Source organism: Danio rerio, chromosome 20 (assembly GCF_052040795.2).
Source record: "Danio rerio strain M-AB ecotype USA chromosome 20, GRCz13ab, whole genome shotgun sequence".
In the NCBI taxonomy this organism is placed as follows: Eukaryota; Metazoa; Chordata; class Actinopteri; order Cypriniformes; family Danionidae; genus Danio; species Danio rerio.
This window is the reverse complement of record NC_141040.1, coordinates 53,975,001-53,999,000: the sequence shown is the minus strand read 5'-3', so window position 1 is coordinate 53,999,000 and position 24,000 is coordinate 53,975,001. Positions and strand designations below refer to the sequence as shown.

General features: G+C 35.4%; 1 protein-coding gene across 7 annotated transcripts in view; it reads left to right on the top strand.

Annotated features, from left to right (window-relative positions):
* Window positions 1–24,000, top strand: part of kif13bb (kinesin family member 13Bb) — an 84,771-nt gene that overhangs the window by 30,418 nt on the left and 30,353 nt on the right. For all 7 annotated transcript variants that reach the window (XM_087298620.1, XM_087298616.1, XM_087298619.1 and 4 more), the window contains 12 exons: window positions 305–517; window positions 857–967; window positions 2,999–3,133; window positions 3,803–3,933; window positions 6,513–6,599; window positions 9,171–9,343; window positions 10,305–10,536; window positions 13,157–13,319; window positions 15,468–15,614; window positions 17,033–17,182; window positions 20,197–20,322; window positions 23,905–24,000. The exon at window positions 23,905–24,000 is cut by the window's right edge and continues 72 nt beyond it. In XM_087298620.1, the coding sequence (XP_087154746.1) occupies window positions 305–517; window positions 857–967; window positions 2,999–3,133; window positions 3,803–3,933; window positions 6,513–6,599; window positions 9,171–9,343; window positions 10,305–10,536; window positions 13,157–13,319; window positions 15,468–15,614; window positions 17,033–17,182; window positions 20,197–20,322; window positions 23,905–24,000 (1,764 nt within the window). The remainder of the gene's footprint in view (window positions 1–304; window positions 518–856; window positions 968–2,998; window positions 3,134–3,802; window positions 3,934–6,512; window positions 6,600–9,170; window positions 9,344–10,304; window positions 10,537–13,156; window positions 13,320–15,467; window positions 15,615–17,032; window positions 17,183–20,196; window positions 20,323–23,904) is intronic.

Genomic DNA, 24,000 nt, shown 5'->3' with positions numbered 1-24,000 from the left:
AACCTGCCTAATTAACCTAGTTAAGCCTTTAAATGTCACTTTAAGCTGAATACTAGCGTCTTGTAAAATATCTAGTCAAATATTATTTACTGTCATCATGGCAAAGATAAAATAAATCAGTTATTAGAAATGAGTTATATGAATTTCGTTCATAATGGTCCATAAACTACTTCATAATGGTCCTAAAAACTGTTAGATTTGACATGGGGAGAGCTGTAGAAACCCTATACGTTCAGCCTCAATACACATTGACTAAAACTTTCTAATGTAGTTTCCTATCTGTGTGTGTGTGTGTGTTTGTTAGGACAGTTTAGGAGGCAACAGTCGCACAGCTATGGTGGCGGCGGTGAGTCCGGCGGCGGATGACTACGAGGAGACTCTGTCCACGCTGCGATACGCCGACCGCGCCAAAAACATCATCAATCACGCTGTAGTGAATGAAGACCCGAACGCCAGGATCATCCGAGAGCTGCGAGAGGAGGTGGAGAAGCTGCGCAGTCAGCTGAGCGAGGCTGAGGTACTGCCCAAACCAAAAATCGTCTGAAAAAGAAAACTGAAATTATTATTATTTTATTGAATAATATAAAATAATTTGGTAAGACTTTTTTATTATTTAATTACAACTCAAACTTAAATTATGCTTGCTTTAAAAAATACAAGCCAATAAATGATGATGATCCACTGAAATCAAAACTATGGGCCAAATTAAAAATCGTGGATGCCCTTATTATTATCATGATTATTATATTTATTTTTTGAATAATATAAAGTAATTTTGTAAGACTTTTTTTTAAATATAACTCAAACTTGAATTATAAGTTTGTAATAACATGTATTTGCTTGTGTGTGCGCGAAGTCCATGAAGGCGCCAGAGCTCAAGGAGAGACTGGAGGAGTCTGAGAAGCTGATTCAGGAGATGACTGTCAGCTGGGAGGAGAAGCTCAGGAAGACTGAGGAGATCGCACAGGTAATATACAAAGACAGACGCAGACAAAGAACACATACAGGGAAAGAGACACGCACATAAACACACGGTGGGAATCTGGAGTTAAATATGGTCTGTTTGTGTATATTGATTCATTTCTACTAGCAAAAAAAGATAATATTAATTAATAAATAAATGAAATTAACTAATTAAAAATTCAAATATTTTAGAAAATAAGTGGTTTATAAAGATGAGCTATTAAAGATGAGGTATTAAAAATAAAATAAAGTCCTTTGATTTAATAAATTATTCTATTTAAAACATATTAATCTTCAAGAAATAGGTAATATAATCAATAGATCAAATACATTTTATCATTAAAATAGCAAAATGCCAACATAAAAATCATTAATTCACACTGAAAAAATTTGTAAAACTTTTTGGTAAATTGTTTTCAAATGTGAAAATGCAGAGAAACAAATAAGAAATGATTGTCTCTTTCTAATACTTTGTCCTAAAATAAATATTTAAACTTTTTATTTACACTGTGATGAACACCGTTTGATTTATGCATGTATTTATTTATTGGCAATAATAATAGAAATATAAATAAATCTATATAGTATATAAGTAATGGCCTCAGATAGAGGTGTAGCCTAAGATACATATTTCTTTTTCGGAGCAAAATGTGATTGTGTAGTATGAGCATTTTCACTCAACAACAGCAACAACAAGACTTTGGCTGCGTCCGAAACTGCACACTTTCATACTATATAGTATGCTAAAATCAGTATGGCAGCCGAGTAGTGTGTCTGAATTCATTGAACACAAAAATCAGTATGTGAGAAGTACCCGGATGACTTCCGATGAGATTCTGAAATGTGCATCCTATGCACGCTGCGCTGTCCCATGATGCCCCGCGAGCGAATTCATGAATGGGATTGAAGCATTGCAACTGATGCAGGTAGGTCACGTGACCATGACAAAATGGCGGATGTAGTACGTCCAAATTCCATTCATACTTTCAAATTCATACTGTATAGAACGTACTTTTTTAACGGCCGAGTAGTACGTTTAAATTCATATGCAGTACCTACTGAGTAGCAGGTGGTTTCGGACGCAGCCATTTTGAATTAGCAGTGTTTATTAATTAAGTGCTATTAAGGTGCTTTGTTAGGTTCTTCTACACCAATATTCAAAAACTCTATTCTCGGAGAGCCACGGTTTAGCTCCAACAAGCTCCAACCCAAACCTGCTTAATAGTTTCTAGTAGTTTACCCCCCTCTGAAATCTCATCCACCCCCCCCCCCCCCCATGCATTCCAGAGTATGTCCCATACAGGTGAGGGGGACACCCTCTCATCTCTCTGACTCCTGCACCAGGTTGCTCATTTCACTATACACACTTTCTTATTCACTCCACGTCTCTTGAAAACATTGTGCTTCCTATAGGTGAGTGGGCTTGATAAACCACCTGTAGAAACACTCTTCGCTCTTATGCACCTGACACTTTACCTAAACTGCATCATACAAGGACTCAAAAAAGCAATGTTTACTATAAATGTACCACAATCATGTAGCACTGCTTGTGTTAACCTTAAATCACTTATTGGCACAATATGAAACCTTAAATACCTCTTTTGCACAATATTCTGCACAACATTTTGCAGTCTTGTGTAGCAGTACTTGTATAGCCTGTGTTGTGTGTATATTTAAGTATCTTATAGTTTGTTAGTTATGCATAGGTTTTTTAAATAGCTCTTACATGCATTTCCTGTGTCGTGTTTGTATTTATGATTAGTCAATGTACTGTAGCACCGTTGTCCTGCGAGACACAACATTTCGTTTTTCTGAACTTCCACACATGTAGCGGAATGACTAAAGGTCGACTTGATTAGTCTTGAACACCTTAATTATTTGGATCAGGTTTGTTTAATTAGTTAGAGCAAAACTGTGCAGTGCTGTGGCCCTCCAGAATACAAGTTTGAGACGTATGTTCTGCACAGTAAACGTGTGACTGCTGATTTTCAGATGCGTTTCGTCTGACTTGTGTAATGTTTGTTTGTTTGTTCAGGAGCGTCAGAAGCAGCTGGAGAGTTTGGGCATTTCTCTACAGTCGTCTGGAATCAGAGTCATCGATGAGAAATGTTTCCTGGTGAACCTGAACGCAGACCCTGCCCTCAACGAACTGCTCGTCTATTACTTAAAGGTACAGACACACATTATTTAGGATTATTATTACACGGCTGTCTGGAATATTTGCTTATGATTGGTCAGTGATGACATTCCAAGGTATGTTATTCCCAAATACCAACTTCTCAATAACACAAGTTCATCCAGGAACTTCCAGTCACCTTGACCGTCATTGAATACGTTTACATTGATATACTTGCGTTCATAAGTATCTGCTCTTCTGTCACACTGCAGTTTTTGACTATTTTGCGATATCTTGTGAATGAATAATATGCAGGTTAGTCAGTGCTTTATTCAGGCGGTTTAATTTCTGTCAGCTTTGTTTTTGACTGTTTGGCGCCATCTTGTGTCTGAATAATGTGCAGGTTAGTGTATACTCCATCAGCTGTTTTCGTTTCTGTCAGATTTGCATTTAATTACAGAACTAATAAACTGTTACAGCTCAGAACAATGTTTTGTTTCTAATTTTTATGTTTTGTGGCAAGTATCCATGTAATAAGCAGGATAAAGTACACCAAGGCGGTTCTTTTTCTCAGAATCAAGTCTTATACAACAGTGCATGCATTTTTGCATTTTTTTCCTGATAAACCTGTCAAGCTTTATTCTTTGATAACATCTTACTGTATCTACTTTTGAGGTGTTTATTGTTGTTATATAAATTGATAATGTGTTTGTTTTTATGCAGGAACACACTCGTGTGGGCTCTGCTGACTCTCAAGACATTCAGTTGTGTGGTTTGGCCATTCAGCCTGAGCACTGCATCATTGACATCAAACCAGAGACAGGAGTCACACTCACGCCGAAGAGAAATGCTCGGTAACCACACACAAATCATGTCTACAGTTATATTCCACTAAAGCTAAAACATACAAACTTTTGATTCTCAAAAGAAATTAGAGTGTCTCCTGTACAGTTAATAATGTACTGATAGAATGGAGCAACCAAAGAAATTATCATAGCGTTTCACCTTTTCCACATTTTTTATGTTACAGCTTTATTCCGAAATGGATTAAATTCATTAATTTCCTCAACATTCTACACACAATCTCCCATTGTGACAATGTGAAAAAGGAGCTTTTGAAATTATTGCAAATTTATTACAACCCCCCCCACCCCCCCCCTGAAAAATCACATGTACATCAGTAATAATAATAATAATAATAATAATAATAATAATACTAAGAATAAATTTTATGTGTTTAGCATTTTTCCAATATACATGCAACTCAAAGTGCCTCACAAACAACAAAAAAAGCATTGAAATAGACCACATAAACTCGTCACATATACTTTGATAAAAGCATGTACACAAAATATAAGCATATATCCACATGATCACACACACAATAGTCCTTACATATGCAAGCACACACCATTCATGCGTACATACATAAACCTACAACAATATAGATATTGTATTCAGTATGTATTCACAGCCTTTGCTCAATACTTTGTTGATTACAGCAATTACAGCCTCAAGTCTTTTTGAGTGTGATGCCACAAGCTTGGCACACCTTTGGGAATTTTGAGGAAAGCTCTATCAGGTTGGATGGGAAGCGACGGTGTACAGCCATTTTCAGAACTTTCCAGAGATGTTCAATAGGATTTAGGTCTGGCCCACTCCAGGACATTCACAGAGTTTTTGTGAAGCCACTCCATTGATATTTTGGCGGTGTGCTTTGGGTCACTAACCTGCTGAAAGATGAACGGTCGCCCCAGTCTGAGGTCTAGAGCACTCTGAACCAGGTCTTCATTCAGGATGTCTCTGTACATTGCTGCATTCATCTTTCCCTCTATCCTGACTAGTCTTCCAGTTCCTGCTGCTGAAAAACATCCCCACAGCATGATGCTGCCACCACCATGCTTCACTGTAGGGATGCTATTAGCCTGGTGATGAGCACTGCCTGGTTTTCACTCCAAACGTAACTCCTGACATTCATGCCAAAGAGTTCAATTTGAGACCCATCAGAGCAGAGAATTTAGTTTCTTATGGTCTGAGAGTCCTGCACATGCATTTTGGCAAATTCCAGGCTGGGTGTCTTCCGTTTGGCCAATCTACCATACAGGGCTAATTAGTGGATTGCTGCACAGATGGTTGTCCTTCTGTAAGGTTCTCCTCTCTCCACAGAAGAACGCTGGAGCTCAGACAGAGTGACCATCAGGTTATTGATCACCTCCCTGACTAAGGCACTTCTCCTTGATCACTCATTTTAGAAAGCCGGCCAGCTCTAGGAAGAGTCCTGGTGGTTCCAAACATCTTCCACTCACGGGCGATGGAGGCCACTGTGCTCATAGGAACTTGCAGAGCAGAGGAAACTTTTCTATAACCTTCCCCAGCCTTGTGACTCGAGACAATCCTGTCTCGGAGGTCTACAGACAATTCCTTTGTCTTCATGCTTGGTTTGTGCTTTGACATGCACTGTCAACCCTGGAGCCTTATATAGACAGGTGTACACCTTTTCAAACAATGTGCAATCAACTCAACTGACCTCAGGTGAACTCCAATGAAGCTGCTGAAACATCTCAAGAATGATCAGTGGAAACAGAATGTACCAGAGCTCAATTTAGAGCTTCACAACAAAGGCTGTGAACACTGATGTACATCCGATTTTACAGCTTTTTATTTTTAATAAATTTGCAACAATTTCATAAACTCTTTTTTTCACATTGTCATTATGGGGGATTGTGTGTAGAATGTTGAGGACATAAAGGAATGAAAGCACTATGAATACTTTCCGGACACACTGTATATGCAATATATAAATGCTAAATGCAAAAATCTGATGTTCAAGAAGTGGATGCCATGGCCCTTATGTTCATATAAGTAACATTTATATGTAAATGTATGTATTTAATGACATTTAAATATGCATGTATACAGTCATGTGGAAAAATTCAGGACATCCTATTGAATTTCACAGTTTCCATATCAGGACATCATAAAAAAAATAAAATATAAATAAAATTGGCTTTCGGCAGCTCTTAAAATTTGTAAGAAAAAAAAAACTCAAATGAGAAACGTCACGTAACATCTCACAATGCTTCATTTATTTATATAAAAAAAACAAAGCCAAAAATAAAGTACAAATGAACAAAGAACTACAAAGATTGTCCATTTTTGATGTGCTGACATAAATTTGAACGTGCTTTTCTTTTTGAATTGTCATTTACCACAATGGATGTAGGCATATATGAAATATTAGGTCATAAACATTTACCTAAACGTTTTGGAAAAGTCCTGGAATTTGATTAGTTAAAAATGTGTATTTACCCTGTAATAAGGAACTTTTTCACATGACTGTATACTGTATCTGCCCGTGATTCTCCTCTATAACCACTCATGGCATGTAAAAAAAATGTGCTCATGTAAACATTATTCATAAATTTGTGTGCAGTACATGTGTGAATGGAGCTGTGGTCTCGTCTGCTATCCAGCTGCATCATGGAGATCGAATCCTCTGGGGAAACAATCACTTCTTCAGGTCTGTGAAACAACACAATTTCTAATTAGATCACAGAGATCAGAGGGATTTATTGTGGATTGAGATCTGCAATAACACTTTACTTGAAGGGCTGTTCATCAGACTGTCATGAAACCTTAATAATCATGACATGACACCATATAGACTACTTGATAAATGGGATGTTTATTATAGAAGATGGGGAAAATATTAGCGATTTTTGGAGACTGAACAAGGTCACAGTGGTGAGAGACAAGTGGTAGAAGTGTAATTATCTTATGTTATTTATGTATTCATAATAATAATAATAATTATTATTATTATTATTATTGTTTTATTATTATTATTATGGATTTTTTTTGAGTTTATATTATATTTGTTTACTGGATTTATGATAGCAGTATCTAATTACTATAACTGGCACTGTTGGTGAGGGGAAATGGGTGTTAAAAGGATGTAAAAATATGTAAGCTGATGGTACTGTTAAATTATTTAAGAAATTATATTTGAATCATAAAAATAATCATGGCACGTCATGAATGTGAATGGAATTTTATGCAGGCTTATTGCAACTGTCGTTAAGTGTCATTTAACACGTCCCTCATTTACGATGTTTTAATGGCAAATATGCCATTGTTTGGTATGATAACTTGACATAAATACATCACAACCTGTTTTCGTCTTTTTCATGACAACTTGACATTGCCGAGACAATAAAACTTATCATAAATCTGTCATAAACATGAATGTCACAAAGCCATTATAGTTATGGCATGAGTTTCATAACAGCGTCATTAAAAAAAAACAGTCCATAAAAGCAATTTTGGGTTGACTTGGACTTTAATATTTGGTCTCAAATGTAAATAAGTTGATTTTGAAAGATTGACTTGCATGCACAGAAGCACAAGAATAATAAAAAAAAATTATACAACCCAATTTATTATGGACGCTTAATTTGCTTTTTGTAAAAAGAAGACCGTTCATGTTGACAATCAATTATTTTCTTTTTACAGTATGTCATTTGATATTATAATATTGTATTGTTTAAATAATCCTTATTTGTAAACAATTAATTATTTTAATAATTATTATTTAAATTATCATACCAGCGACTGTCGAAACTGCAAAAATACTGAAAGATATACACAACCATTATTAAAAAAATGTCCATGAAGGTAATGTTTAATTAAAAATTAGTAAATAAAAACATGTTTAATTGAGATATATATATATATATATATATATATATATATATATATATATATATATATATATATATATATCAAGCTGGTTTTATCATTAAAATATTGTTAAATATTAATGACTGTTAAAAATGATTTGCTAATTATGTTTATGACAGATTTATGACAAGCTGTGCTGTCTTGGTAATGTCAAGTTGTCATGACAAAGATAAAGGCCGGTTGTGATGTATTTGTTTGATATGACAACCTGACATAAACAATGTTATCTTTACATTCATTCATTCATTTTCTTATTGGCTTAGTGCCTTCATAAATTTGGGGTCGCCATAGCGGAATAAACCGCCAACTTTTCCAGCATATGTTTTACGCAGTGTATGCCCTTCCAGCTGCAACTGAAATGTTGAGCAAGAGGAGCCTGTTAGGTTGTAAACTCTTCAGAAACATTTTTCCTGCTCTTTCTGAATAAAACGCCTACGTTACTACATCCAATCAGCTGGCAGTAGAAAAAAAGAAGCCACGCCCACTGTTTACTCATTTAATAATCCGTTTTTTTAGGTGCTGCATCACAATGTGAAAAAATAAAAACATTTGCAGCTTCTGGTTTTTGTGGATTTTAATGACAGCTGTCATAAGCATAGATAAAATCTCATTCATATATTATATTATATTATATTATATTTATTATGTTATATTATATTTATTATATTATATTATATTATATTATATTATATTTATTATGTTATATTATATTTATTATATTATATTTGTTATGTTATATTATATTTATTATGTTATATTATATTATATTATATTATATTATGTTATGTTATGTTATATTTATTATATTATGTTATATTATATTATATTATATTATGTTATGTTATGTTATGTTATATTTATTATATTATGTTATATTATATTATATTATATTATATTTATTATGTTATATTATGTTATATTATATTATATTATATTATATTATATTATATTATATTATATTATATTATATTATATTATGTTATGTTATGTTATGTTATATTTATTACATTATGTTATATTATATTATATTATATTATGTTATGTTATGTTATGTTATGTTATGTTATATTTATTATGTTATATTATATTATATTATGTTATATTATATTATATTATATTTATTATATTTATTATATTATATTTGTTATGTTATATTATATTTATTATGTTATATTATATTATATTATGTTATATTATATTATATTATATTATATTATATTATATTATATTATATTATATTATATTATATTATATTATATTATATTATATTATATTATATTAAAGGTTTCATGATTCATTATGAACACCTCCTTTAAATAAAGTGTTACAGACTTTATTATGTGTTTTTCAGGATCAGTGTGTCGAATGTGTATCGTGTGGAGGATGAGGATGGATGTGTGATGAAGGCTGGTCTTCGCTCTGATCATCTGGATGTTGACCGCCTCAGTCTCGCCTCCAGCGACACCAGCTTCAGTTTCGAGTCGGCGCAGACTGAAGTCATGATGAAAGCGCTGGGAAACAACGGTGAGGCTGAAACACGTCTTAATATATTGAGTCTGACAATATACACTGCTCAAAAAAATTAAGGGAACACTAAAATAACACATCCTAGATCTAAAAAGAACGAATTATTCTTATTAAATACTTTATTCTTTACATATTTAACTGTGCTGACAACAAAATCACAAATTATCAAGGGAAATCAGATTTATTAACCCATGGAGGCCTGGATTTGGAGTCTCACTCAAAATTGTAGTGGAAAAACGCACTTCAGGGTGATCCAGCTTAGATGTAATGTCTTTAAGACAAGTCAAAATGAGCCTCAGTAGTGTGTGTGGCCTCCACATGCCTGTATGATCTCTCTACAATGCCTTAGCATGCCTCTGATGAGATGGCGGATGGTTTCCTAAGGGATCTCCTTCCAGACCTGGACTAAAGCATCTGCCAACTCCTGGACAGTCTGTGCTGCAATGTGGCATTGGTGGACTGAGCAAGACGTGATGTCCCTGTGCTCAGTTGGATTCAGGTCTGGGAAACGGGCAGGCCAGTCCATAGCATCAATGCATTCATCTTGCAGGAACTTCTGACACACTCCAGCCACATAAGGTCTGGCATTGTCTAGCATTAGGAGGAACCCAGGGCCAACCACACCGGCATATAGTCTCACAAAGGGGTCTGACAAACTCATCTCAGTACCTAATGGCAGTCAGGCTACCTCTAGCAAGCACATGGAGGACTGCGCGGCCCCCAAAGAAATGCCACCCCACACTATTTATTACTGACCCACTGTTAAACCAAAAGATGTTGAAGGATCAGTTTGATTTTACAGAAGTGGCATGCACAGATAAATTGATCAGCACAAAACTAGCAATGTGAGCTAACAAAATCAACTAGTTTTGATTTAATTTGTACTTTAACATTGAAAGTATTTCTCCATCAGTCTTGTGATAATTACATTTCGATCTGAATCTCCTCTTTCCTCCAGACCCGATGCAGTCAGTGCTTCACTCTCTGGAGCGCAGACATGAGGAGGAGAAGCGATCTGCTCTGGAGCGTCAGCGGCTCATGTACGAGCAGGAGCTCCAGCAGCTGCGCAAACGTCTGTCTTCAGAGCTGCAGACGCAGAGCTCGCACCCGCAGCACCACCGCAGCAGCGAACAGCTCAACGCCAGCGCACTGTCCTCTCAGAGCCGCCTGCGCCAATGGACTGATGACAGGTCAGAGAAAACGCATATACACTAACCTACGCAATATTCACATGCTGCATCCCAGAGTAGACGTGTGCTGATATTCAGTAATTTCATTATAAAGTACATCCAGGAGGTTGTTATCTCAGAATAAAGCCTGATAAGTTTATCCGCAGAAGACTGAAGGGCTTTATTCTGTGAAAACAACCGCCTTAATGTACTTTATCCCATTTATTACATGACTACTTGCTACAAAACATACAAATTAAACACAAAACATGGTTCTGCACTGTAATAGTTTATTAAATTTTGTTTTACATGCAAATTAGACAGAAAAAAACGTGATGGAGTATACTGTTACAACCCCTTTTTGGCTAGGGGAGTGGGCTTGCACATTAAACAGAGGAATTGGTAATTGCAAAAAACTCCAAAACAAATTGTGATACAAGGTAAGGATGGACAGCAAGAATACGCTGAAAAAAATTAGGGATTTATTTACAAAAAAGTGAGGGTGAATCGGTGAGTGAGGTATTTACAATATATAAAAGGTTAAAGACAATAAACAATTAAATGTTAGAAAGACTGGCTATGGGTGGCGCTAAATAAAAGAACCAAACAAAACCAAACAGTCTTACTAATATTGACAACTAATCCCCTCTAATCTATTCCAATAAACAAAATATATTAAGAAGAAATCTTCAACGTCAATGACGTCCATCTAATCTACACTGACTAACAATTAAACCAAAAATACACAGGTTGGCACGCACCCTCTTACCTGGTGTATCTAGACAAATGTTAATCTACGTGCCGATATGTATGTCACGTGACGTACTTACCTACTAGTGTTTCTAAACTCATAGGGAAACATGAGGTTAGGGAAGATATGGCGAAAAAAAGGTAGGAACACACAGTAACAAACTTGAACAAAGTGTAAATCAAATAAAGAAGAGAAATACTAGTAAATGGGGATAACAAACAATCAAACACTAACCAATCAAACTGAACAAACAAGCCAAAAAACAACAAGCAAGTAAAGTGTCAAGCATAGAGTCAGAGAATCTGCTCCAGAACTAACAAACTGAAGACCTTTTAAAGGCCAGGTGGCATGCAGGGATTGGCTGGAACTTGGGCAGAGTGGTAACCAATCAGGTGGCAAAAGAGATGGGGTTGGTTGCAGCAAGAACAAGTGAAACAGCCAATCAGAGATGAGTGTAGACAGAGCAACCACAGAAGTGGACTCGGTGACAAACAGAAACACATGATGAGACACAAAAATAAACAAAATAACCAAATAAGTCCTGCATGTAACAGTACACTAACTTGTGCATTATTCAGACACAAGATGGCGCCAAACAGGCATAAACGCAAAGCTGACAAACTAATACAGCTCATGGGGTATACACCAAGGTTATTATAGTTAACGAAAAAACGAAAACTAAAATGTAAAATAATTGTCGTTAACTGAAATAAAAATAAAAACGAGAGTTTTTTTTTCAAAAACTAGAACTTACTGAAACTGTATTGTGTGCATCCAAAATTATAGCAAAAACCTCCTTAGTTTTTTTTTTTTGTAAATGTATTTAATAAATAATCTTACTGTAAGCCTTTTAGTAGTAAATATAATCCGCGCTGCAGGTGTTTGTGTTTGATCCTTTCGCACCTCAGAGTCTCCTGCCGCCATTGGCCAGATCGAGCCGGTTCTCCTCGAGTAATCCTCTCTGTTGCTCCCGCGACAAAAAACGCATGGACATGACAGCAGCACGGCGACAGCATAAAATACAGAGACTTAAAACTATTAACTTAACACATTTGTGCCCAATAATGGGTTTTATTTCTGTAACGCGATCGCGAACGAATCTTTGTAACCGGATCTTCTAAGTGAACCGGTTGAAGTTCACCAAATCGAACTGAATCATTTGAAACGATTCGCGTCTCTAGTAAGCACTTATCCACCCACTTCTTACTTAATAACCAGCCTAATACCCCCCTCTGACTCTAAACATTCCAATATACGCTCTCATTCAGTTATTAGAACAGTAACGTTACATTGAGGGGCGGTGAACCTCTAAAGCCTCTAAAACTAATAAAAACGAACTGAATTTGAAAACAAAAAGTCAAAACTAAATAGAAACTAAAACTAATGAAAAATCCAAAACTCTTATAACCTTGGTATACACTAACCTGGGCATTATTCAGACACAAGATGGTGCCAAACAGGCAAAAACACAAAAACAGAAACAAAACTGACTGAATAGAGTATACACTAACCTAACTAATGTGTTATTCATTCACAAGACCGCGCCAAACTGACGAGCAGATGCATATGTATGTCTAAATAAGTATATGGTTATTAAAGGTATATGATGGTCATGGTGATTTCAAGTTCCCGCATGAGGCTGCGTTATTTAGCAGTTGTTATCTGGAAAAACAGACCTTATAATGTTGTGACTGACCAATCAGAATTGAGCATTCCAGACAGCCGTGTGATCAGTCAAAAAAAATTATCATCAAAGGTAGGATTGACATTGAGCTAATTGTTGAACTATGTATTGCAGTCTAAATTCAAAATGTTAAATATTTATGGTGCCATAACTTGCCTATTTAATCTGTGTGTGAGCTTTATATCATATATTTAATGTTGTTTCAGGGAGGTCTTGATGAGCAGAAGTCTGCGAAAGCTCCGAGAACAGATCGTGAAGGCTAATCTGCTGGTGCAGGAGGCTGGATTCATCGCTGAAGAGCTCAATAAGAAAACCGAATATAAAGTCACTCTGCAGATACCGGCTGCCAACCTCAACGCCAACCGCAAGGTCAGGAAAACCCATGTGATTAACTGTTAAAAAATATAGGCCCAGTTTCACAAACAGGGCTTAGGTTAAGCCAGGACTAGGCCTTAGTTAAATTAGGCTATTTAAGACAAATTTATAAAAATGGCCTTAGAAAAATATTACTGATGTGCACCTGGAGACAAAAAAAATGACACTGTCATATTTAAGACATCTCTCTACAAGTTATTTTGAGTTGAGACAGCTCAAACATGCAATTTAATCTTGACTAGCCTTAAACCTTGTTTGTGAAACCGGGGGTTAGAGTTCTATTTGCATTTAGAAATGATTGTTCATGTTTTAGTTAAAGGGATTGTTGAAGATGCAGGTGATTTTAGTTCTTCAGTAAGACATTAAAGACTATTTTTAGCTTCTTCATAAAATGATTTACAGTCATGGAAGACCTGGAAATATTAGGGAGATTTAAATAGAGAATAGTCATTATTAATAAAAAAAAAAAATTTTTTTAAATTTTGTCCACATGGGTATGAAAGAAAAATAAAGAGATTCTGATTTAGGGATGTCACAATACTGGAATTCGGTACCAATCGATACTGAAACTTGGTTAATTAGATTAATTAGGCAGGTTAGGGTAATTAGGCAAGTTATTGTATAATGATGGTTTGTTCTGGAGACTATCGAAAACAAATATAGCTTAATGGGGCTAATGATATTGATCTTACAATGTTTGTTTTTTTGTTGTTTTTTTTTAGTAAAAACTGCTTTAATTCTGGCCGAAATAAAACAAATAAGACTTTATCCAGAAGAAAAAATATTATCAGACATACAGTGAAAATTTTACTTGCTCTCTTAAACATCATTTAGGAAATATTTAAAAAATAAATAAAAAAAACTCAAAGGGGGGTGAATAATTCTGACTTCAACTGTATATATATTGAGAAAATGAAATTTAAAGTTGGCCAAATTAAGTTTTTAGCAATGCATATTTTTTGTGTTAGAAAATTTACAGAATGTATTCATGGAACAAAATCTTCACTAATATTCTAATGTTTTTTGGCATAAAATGAACAAATATGTTTATCTGTTATTGCCAAAATATATCCATGCAGTTTAAAGAAACACTCCACCTTTTTGAAAAAGGCTCATTTTACAAGTCTCCTAGAGTTAAACAGTTGACTTCAAGCCTTTTGAATCCATGTTCTGTTTGTTGGGGTCACTTTTAGCTTAGCTTAGCATAATGAATTGAATCGAATTAAACCATTATCATTTCATAAAAAAAAATAATAATCCAAGTTTTGATTATTTTCCTATTTAAAGTTTGAGTCTTCTGTAGTTACATGTAATAAGATTGACAGAAAATAAAACGTTACTATTTATAAGGCTAATATTTATTAGAACTATTCACTAATGAATTCAAAAATGGTTCAAGTCAACTATTTAACTCTTGGAAACTTGCAAAATGAGATTGCAAAAAAGTGGATTGTTCCTTTAAAGATTATTTTATGTGACCTTGTAGCACAAAACCGAACTCTACAAACATATAATCACATTCATGGTAGTTGACTGAAAGTGGCTTATTTAAACCATTTAAAGGACATGGACATTTCCACTTCTGTTGTATTTTCTAATGTAGGGGTGTGTTAAATTCTGGATTAGGGTCAAATTTAATCTAGTTTAATACAGATATACAGTTGAAGTCGAAATTATTAGCCCTTCTGTGCGTTTTTTTTTCTTTTTCTTTTTTTCTTCAAATATTTCCCAAATGATGTTTAACAGAGGAAGAAAGTTTTCACAGTATGTCTGATAATATTTTTTTCTTCTTTTTACAAACCATTTTAAGGTTATATTATCAGCCCCCTTAAGCTATATTTGTTTTGGATTGTCTACAGATTGAACCACTGTTATACAATGACTTGCCTAATTACCCAAACCTGCCTAATTAACCTAGTTAAGTCTTTAAATGTCACTTTAAGCTGAATACTAATATCTTGAGAAATATCTAGTCAAATATTATTTACTGTCATCATCAAGAAATCACTTATTAAAACTATCATTTTTAGAAATGTCTTATAACAATCGACAAAAAATACACTGGGGAAAAATATACAGGGGGCTAATAATTTAACAGGGCTTATAATTCTAACTGTAACCGTATGTGCTTAATTCTTGCAGCGGGACACAGTTCTGAGCGAGCCAGCAATTGAAGTTAGGAGGAAAGGCAAAGGAAAGCAGATCTGGGCGTTGGAGAAGATCGAGAACCGGCTAGTGGACATGAGGGATCTCTACCAGGAGTGGAAAGACTATGATGAGGATGATCCGGTATGCAAATCTCACTTCAATGCTCTTCCTTTTGTCACTAAATGCAATGCTGCTAAAAATCTGTCAATTCTGCAAAAGTTATTATTTTTTATTTTATTACATTTTTTGTTCAATAGAAGATTGAATGTTTTTTGGAAATGATGAAAAAAATGCCTCACATTTTAATTTGCTTACATTGAAAATAAATCAGGGTGCACACTAATGTATTAAAGGCAATAAACTATCTTGCATTTTTATTGTTTTGATGCTGCAGTATATATTGAATCAAATGTTATAAAAAAATAGATTCATTCAATTGTCGGTTAATTGCATTTATTGATATAAATAAATTCCCACTTGTGAGTCTCGATATGCGGAAACTGTTAATTGTCTGGGGGAAGATGGAGGAGGAGGCATTGAAGATGAATTCAAAGAATCTTGATGAACTTTGGGAGTCCTGCAAGAATGCTTTCTTTGCAATGACTCAAATAACTTATTAATAAAGTAATCTGGAATGGCAGAGATGAATGGATGCAGTCCTCCAAGCTCATGGGAGACACAGTATTCATTCTGTTTCCACTGCAGCATGACTTTATATTCTATAGAGGAATTACCAACCTGCGTCACACATGACATCAGTTGAATTCTCGGTTGCAAAAACAGACCGGTTGCAAAAGCAAACATGTCGTGTTGTGCGGTAGGATGCCAATTTCAAATTTCGACCAAATTTTTTGTCTGTTTTTTTTTTTTTTTTTTTTTTCTTTTTAATAATTATTTTTTAGGGGTTTTCACCTTTATTGATCGGACAGTGGAGATGTAGAGACAGGAAAGTGTGGGAAGCAGAGATAGGGGAAGGATCAGCAAAGGACCTCGAGACGGGAATCGAACTCTGGTCGCTGCAAGCACCTCGGTGCTATCTGTCAACGCACTAACCACTTGGCTATTGGCGCCGACCTCTGTTTTATTTATAATTTTCTGTAAAGCTGCTTCTTACCATTACATGTCCAGGCTAAATGTTAATAAGAGACGTGTTTAGGGGATTATATACAGAATCCTTCATTTATTCTATTAGGAAAGAAGAGATCTCCACTGAAGTATCATACTTGGAGGGAGAATGTGCCTTATGCAATGTTAAATTTATATAAAGCTTGAAGCATTAGAATCGGTACTCTGTATGGGTCGATCACAATGACAAGGATTTGGTACTCTTTCGGCTCCAAAAATCCTGATCGGAGCATCCCTAATTATAGACCTCTTCTCTCAACTGTTGTAGTTTTAGGCAATACCAAAAGATATGAGGGTGGTTTGCTAAATGGTCACCACACCCTCTTCCGCATCAGTTAGATGAGCCTATTCTTAACAGCAAAATATACTGTTTTAATAGAGAAATTCAATCTCTGTTGTTAAATGTTCACACCCTCCTTCATCTCTCTGCTCAGGCTATGCGTTCATACTTCAAGCGTGCCGATCCATTCTTCGACGAGCAGGAGAACCACAGTCTGATCGGTGTGGCCAATGTCTTCCTGTCCTGCCTGCTGTACGAGGTCAAGCTGCAGTACGCAGTGCCCATCATCAACCAGAAGGGGGAGGTGTGCGCTCTCATTCACTATCATTTCCTAATTATACTGTCTAATTCTGGCTTCAGCTACATGTTCTGGATGGTTTGGTTTCTTAATATAGCTTGAGACTCTTCAATGCAAATAGATGCTGAAACCAAAAAAAAATAAAAAAAATAAATAAATATATATATATATATGTATATATATATATATATATGTATATATGTGTATATATATATATATATATATATATATATATATATATATATATATATATATATATATATATATATGTATGTATATGTGTATATATATATATATGTATATGTATATGTATATATATATATATATGTATATATATATATATATATATGTATATGTATATATATATATATATATATATGTATATATATATATATATATATATATATATATATATATATATATATATATATATATATATATGTATATATATATATATATATATATATATATATATATATATATGTATATATATATATGGGTTATTATCACGAAACCAGTAAAACAAAGTGGCACTTAAGATTTTAAATATAAAACTTAGTAATTTGTTAACAAAAAACATTATAATAAAGACAACGCTCTTCTCTACGAAACACAATGTGTAATTTCAACATTCTTTATTTATTTTTAATAATTTTACTGCATTTTCTACTGAAATTCTCATTACCGAAACGTGTCCATGCATGTTTGAACGTGTGTTATGTTGTAATTTAAAGGGCCATGACACCCCCCACTTTCAGTTAAAGTCTACTTCAGAATTTTTGCAAAAGATGCATGATTAATGGGCGTGGAGCTCCGCGAGCATCGGGCAGGAGTGGGCGTGGCCAGCAGGGAAGAAGGGGAGCGAACGAAGCTAGCTCACAAAATGAGACAAACCGTGAGGAGACGCATGAGTTTATAGTTTACAAAGTTAAAATGCAAAGAAATGAACAGTGATTTAATGCCCTGCTACATTTGTTATTCGTAATTTCATATACACATAACCACAATTTATATCATTATAAAGATAAGTGTGTTCATGTAAACACTATAAATGAGGACTTCTCCCTCAATCCCCGTATCCAGCAGACTCAGTGCAGCAGGTCTCCTGACCTGTCTATTTTAACCATTAACCCTGCTGGTAATCTGGAGGATTTAGGCAAACACAGCAGCACGGCGATGTGTCTGAATGTAAACGAACTCCTGATAAAAGACAGCGTCCGCCATTCTCTAATTCCCGTGCTGCTCTCCCGACAAAAATGCTTGCAGCACACACACAGCTTTGCTGTATGATCGGCCCTGACAAGATCGCGGGGGAAAACATGCAACAAACCCTGTGGATCGTGGAAACAAACGCATATGAGCCTTCATGAACGGCTAAATACCGTGTGCCCATGCCGTGACACAGCTCGGGCTTGACTCTGGCAGGTCTGGCAGGTCTCATGAATAATTAAGCAGCCGGCTCTTCTCATATGATAAGAAAACTCCGCTATGAATAATAATGAGAAACCGACGCATCATCATTGCACTTGCAGTACTGCGCTGCGTCGCCGATTTTGATCCCGCCCCAAAAATCATTTTAAACCCGGAAGCTGAAATTAGCTGACAAAAGCTCAAAATTATCCAGTTTTCCCCACAATTAAAGCTGACAGGTGCTAACATTGTCTTAACTGATGCTTAACACACACAAATCTGTTAATATAAAAAAAAGTTATCCAGGGTGTCCTGAACCTTTAAACAAATTAGCATACATTTTTTTAAATAAAAACAAATGAGTAGTTTTAATAGATTATCTTGCATGACAGAACAAATAGTTTACAGAATATTCATGTATAATGACAATTAGAAAAAAATGAAAAATGATGCGTCCGTGACGGATGTTCTCATCCTCCGCAACCATTTTAAAGTGCTGTTTAAACACACATAAAGAGTTTAAATAAAGTTTAATTTTGTATAAAGAAGCACATGGGCCAGTTATTTTAAGATGACTGCCAGGAAAGAAAATCCTTTATATTTCTCCAGTTTAATGTAAAATTTTCTCCTGTCAAAATGGTTACACGACTTTTTGATTATCATTACCGAAACAGGAAGTTTTCTACAATAACATAATTGTTAGATTTGCAAATTTTTATGAAAACAAACTATATATATATATATATATATATATATATATATATATATATATATATATATATATATATATATATATATATATATATATATATTAAATGAATTCAAGTTTATTTGTATTGCGCTTTCCACGATACTTATTGCTTCAAAGCAGCTGTACAAAAAGTGCATATTATTACAATACATCTAATATAAGTTATTATATACAGACATCATTAACCTGCAGTTAAATATCATGTAGGTGATGTCTATATGTACATGTTTAATGAAGTGTATTAAGTGTGTTGTCCTTGAAGTGGTTGGCTTCGATGGTCATCTCTTCACAGGTCTTGAATCCCATCAATGCCGCTGCACAGTCTGTAGAGGGCTTAGTATGGGCATCCCTAGGGGTAAATAGGGAACAAAGAAAACAATTAGTGTAGCTGCTGTTCGTAATCTATTTGAACAAGAGATGTTAAACGTCAATGCGAAAATAAATGAAAATAGGAGTTATCTAAATAAAAATACAAAACAAACATGTAAAGTATTTCTAATAAAATGTTTGGTGCATCAAACTATAACTGCAAGCAGCAAATAACGGGGTTTAAAAGTTTTTAGGGTTGTAAACTTTTTTTCAATGCTATAGAAAAACATCATACCTCGTTGACATAATGACTTTATTTGTCTATATGGCCTGAAATCAAATCACTTTTACAGCCTTTGAAATGTTTTTGTAGCCTCTTCCCATTACTTGTGCCTTTCTGCAACTTTATCCCGAAGGTCTTTTGAAAAGCAGGGTGTGTATAATGTGAACTAAAGGTACTGATTTATCACAGGGTATGATGATTTTCTATAGGCACTGTGTGTTGTTAAGTTACTTTCATATTCTGTTAAGTCATTTTGTGTGTTTTTAGGTGTCCGGTCGTCTTCATGTTGAAGTGGAGCGTTTGAGTGGAGGATTAGAGGAGTGTGAGACGGACACCGGAGACTCGGAGAACAGTCCAGAGAGCGAAATGCAGGAACGCAAATTCACCTGCATGGTCAGTTATTAGATGAAGCCTTAAGTTAGACGTAAAGAGCCCCTATTGTGCATTATAAAAGGTCATGCTTTGGTTTTGGGGTGGTCTCCAATTACAGTCTGACCTGCATGCAAGGTCAAAAAAAACTTTCATTGTCTAATAATATTTATGAATTTTTACCTAATTATCCCAATGACTCCCATATGATTTGTTCAACGATTCATTTGTTCGTTTATTTGTCAGATGACCCAATCTGTTGCAATTTGTTGACTGCGCTCAGCACGAGATGGAAAGACATGCCCAATATGGCTCATCAACATTGTTGAAGTAGCCAGAGTGCAGAGTATATGTGTGAGCTCAATGCAGGAGTGGATTAAAGCAGTGCAGTTCAACACCAGCATATTCCTCTACTCGTAAACATAAGCAAAAGCAACGGCACTCATTCAGGATTAATCCACACAGCGGCAGAAGCTGAACTATTTTGAAAACAGACTGCAGTACGTGTGTGTAAGAACAACTGATGGTGGCCATAGCAACAACAAACGGCAGAAGATCGCAAGATCACAAACGCATTTAAAACAGTAAAGAAAGCGGCAGGCGGCACATTTTCAACGTGGTTAAAGACGCGAAATGTGAACAGTTAAACAAATACAGTACAAGCCTCGCAGAGCAATTGCAAGTAACAAAACGCTATTTAAATACATATTTTGGAAGCTAGAGAGAATGAGGCAACCATTTTAATCACACTTAACAGCTTAAAGGAGGGAGAAAGCCTATGATACTGACAAAGTTCCTGTCAAGGTTTCACAAAGTCCCATACCTTAATAGTCTTTACTGATTCTTCTGTCAACAAATGGGCGGCGAATTCTTTGCAGGGCAGGGGCCTCATGTACGAAAACTTGCGTGGAAATCCTACTAAAACATTGCGTATGCACAAAGCTGTAAATGTGCGTACGCAGAAAAACATTCAGATGTATGAAACACTGCGTACGCTGAATCCCACGCATATTCTTTTGTACATCCGAATGAACGTGAAACCAAGCGCAACATGCACGAGCACAAAACCCCTCCCTGCCTCCTCCCCCGTATGAATATGCTAATGACTCTACTTTGGCAAAACCAAACGAAAAAGCAATGGCAAAAGCAAGCAAGAAGAGAAACTTTGAACAGAATGTGATTTGGAGGTGCTGCTTTTGGGAAAAAAAGACCAGAGGAAAACGGTGTTATTTGCAAGTTTGTCCTCTGAAATTAATAACAAAAGAAACAAAGAGTGGGAGAGTTTAGCTGATGCGGTTAACACAGTTGGGTCTGAACATCGCACTGTGTGGATTTAAAAAAGAGATAGTGAGATGTATAGGTGCAAAATGATGTAATACTCTTAAAAGTCTGAATGGCGCAGCTAGTAAAACATATGTCATCATGTTTTGACATGTTCGAGCATGAACTCGATTCGAATCCAGCGTCTGCTGAATTAATTCTTTTTTCCCCCGCTACATATCAATTTTTGCCTACTATTAATCACGAGGTAGACAAGTAGGAATCATTAATAAGTCTGTGCATCATATTTTATTTGCAGATTTATTGAATGGAAATGTTTCTGATTCACGCATGCAAATTCATCTTCAGATAGTGTCTTTATAGCAATGTGCGTGCAGTTGATAGCTCAGATTACATTGGGAAAACAGGCGACCGCTGCAAATTGTGCTTTAATGTTTGGCTGGTCAACTGTATGGTATGGAAACCTTATATACCTGCTAGATGAACCCGTCTCATACAGCTGCCATTGCAAGGCTCAGACACTTTGTAGAGTGCAATTTAACACAACTGCCTCTAGGAGTCGCCAATTGAAATAAAACAGACACGCACAAAAAATGTGCGTACACAAGCCATAAAGCTGGCGTGGAGCTGCGGACATTTCATTTCATCGTTAGTAAATCCAAACGTGAGTAATTCTAAGCGTGAAACCTGCCGTACGCAAAGTTTTTGTGCGTACGCAGCGTTGACACATAAGGCCCCTGGTTATTGTATTTGGGCGTACTCTCACTAGGCACGGTAGCCTTGAACCGTGCCGAAGGGAAAGGCATGTTCACGTTTTACCAGCACTTCATATATGTTATTATTTATTGTCAATACGATCGGGCAAAAGATTCAGACAAAAGATGAATCATTTAAACGAGTTTGAGTCGAGTTGATGTTTTTTTCAGCTGACTTTTTCTTTCTTTTTTTTTTAAACAATCGTTTTTAAACACGGTGCACTTTCAGATTTAAACCTCAGCTGGATATTTTCATTCACTTAGAGCTGTTACACACTGCATGAAAGATCATTTTCAAAACCCATAATAGGGGCTCTTTAACTTTGGTGAAAGTAGTGTGGTAGCTTTGATGAAAGTACGAGGGCTGGTGATGCAATCACAAATATCTATAATCAACAAACTGCATCACCTGAACTTTTATCATCAAAGCGACCGCACTATATCCGCCGATAACTGCTTGAGCAGGTATGCATTAAAGCTAATAATATTGACAATAATGACTGGCTTGCAGCTGGAAAGGCATCCGCTGTGTAAAACATGTGCTGGATAAGTTGGCGGTTGATTCCACTGTGGTGACCCCTGATTAATAAAGGGACTAAGCCAAAAAAAGAAAATGAATGTAAGAACAATGGTTAGTTTTTTTACATGGAGTGATCATTTCTCTTTACAAGTCCTCACTGTATCATCAGGGCCCGGTTTTTCAAAAGGTTTAATCCGGATAAAATTGATCCGGATTTAGTAATCCTGTTTTTGCGATCCCTGATCACGTATTCCAGTTTACTTTTTTATATATATATATGTATCAATTAGAGACAGAATAAAATTGATTGTTTTTGGTCAGTTTTGACAGCTGTTTGGGGGATTATTTTATGAGGTCAAACTCTTTCTACTTTGCTGTAGGCCTATACTGAAAGGCTGAATACGTTAAAGCCTATAATCACCATAGCCTGAAAGATGAACAAATAAAATTAAAACCTTATGAATAAATAGTACATCTCGTAAGATACTGCATGATGCAAAAATAGTATTATTTGATAAATTTTTAAAGTTTTCCTTACATTTTGGGCATGAAATCCACGCTAAATCCACCCTTCTGATGGGATCAGTTCAATCCATTTTTTTTATCAAAGTAATCCAAATCCTACAAAAAAGGTCTGAAAAACCCAAACTAAAGGTTTGATCCGGATCAAAACCGAGATTGGATTACATGATCTAATCCGATTATGTAATCCGTTTTTTCTTTTGAAAAACCCATTTTCAAGATTTGATCCAATCCCTTATCCAAAATCCTAGTGGATTACTTTTGAAAAACCGGGCCCAGGAGTCATGGATATTGATTTGAACTCATTTGTATGCGATTATTTTTAATCTATAAAACCTGTCACCATTCACTGCCATTTATATGAAGAAAGAAATGCATCTAAATCTTAGATGACTTGTGGGTGAGGAAACTGACAGAAAATATTTATTTTTTGGGTGAACTATCCCTTTAACTTAATTTAGACCAAATGTGCAGTTACTGTGATGTAGGGCAGAGGTGTAACTTGGCTTTCTCTATATTTCTTTCCAGATCAAGGTGTTGCAGGCCACGGGTCTTCCTCAGCATCTCTCCAACTTCGTGTTCTGTCAGTATCATTTCTGGGATCAGCCGGAGCCAGTGTTCATC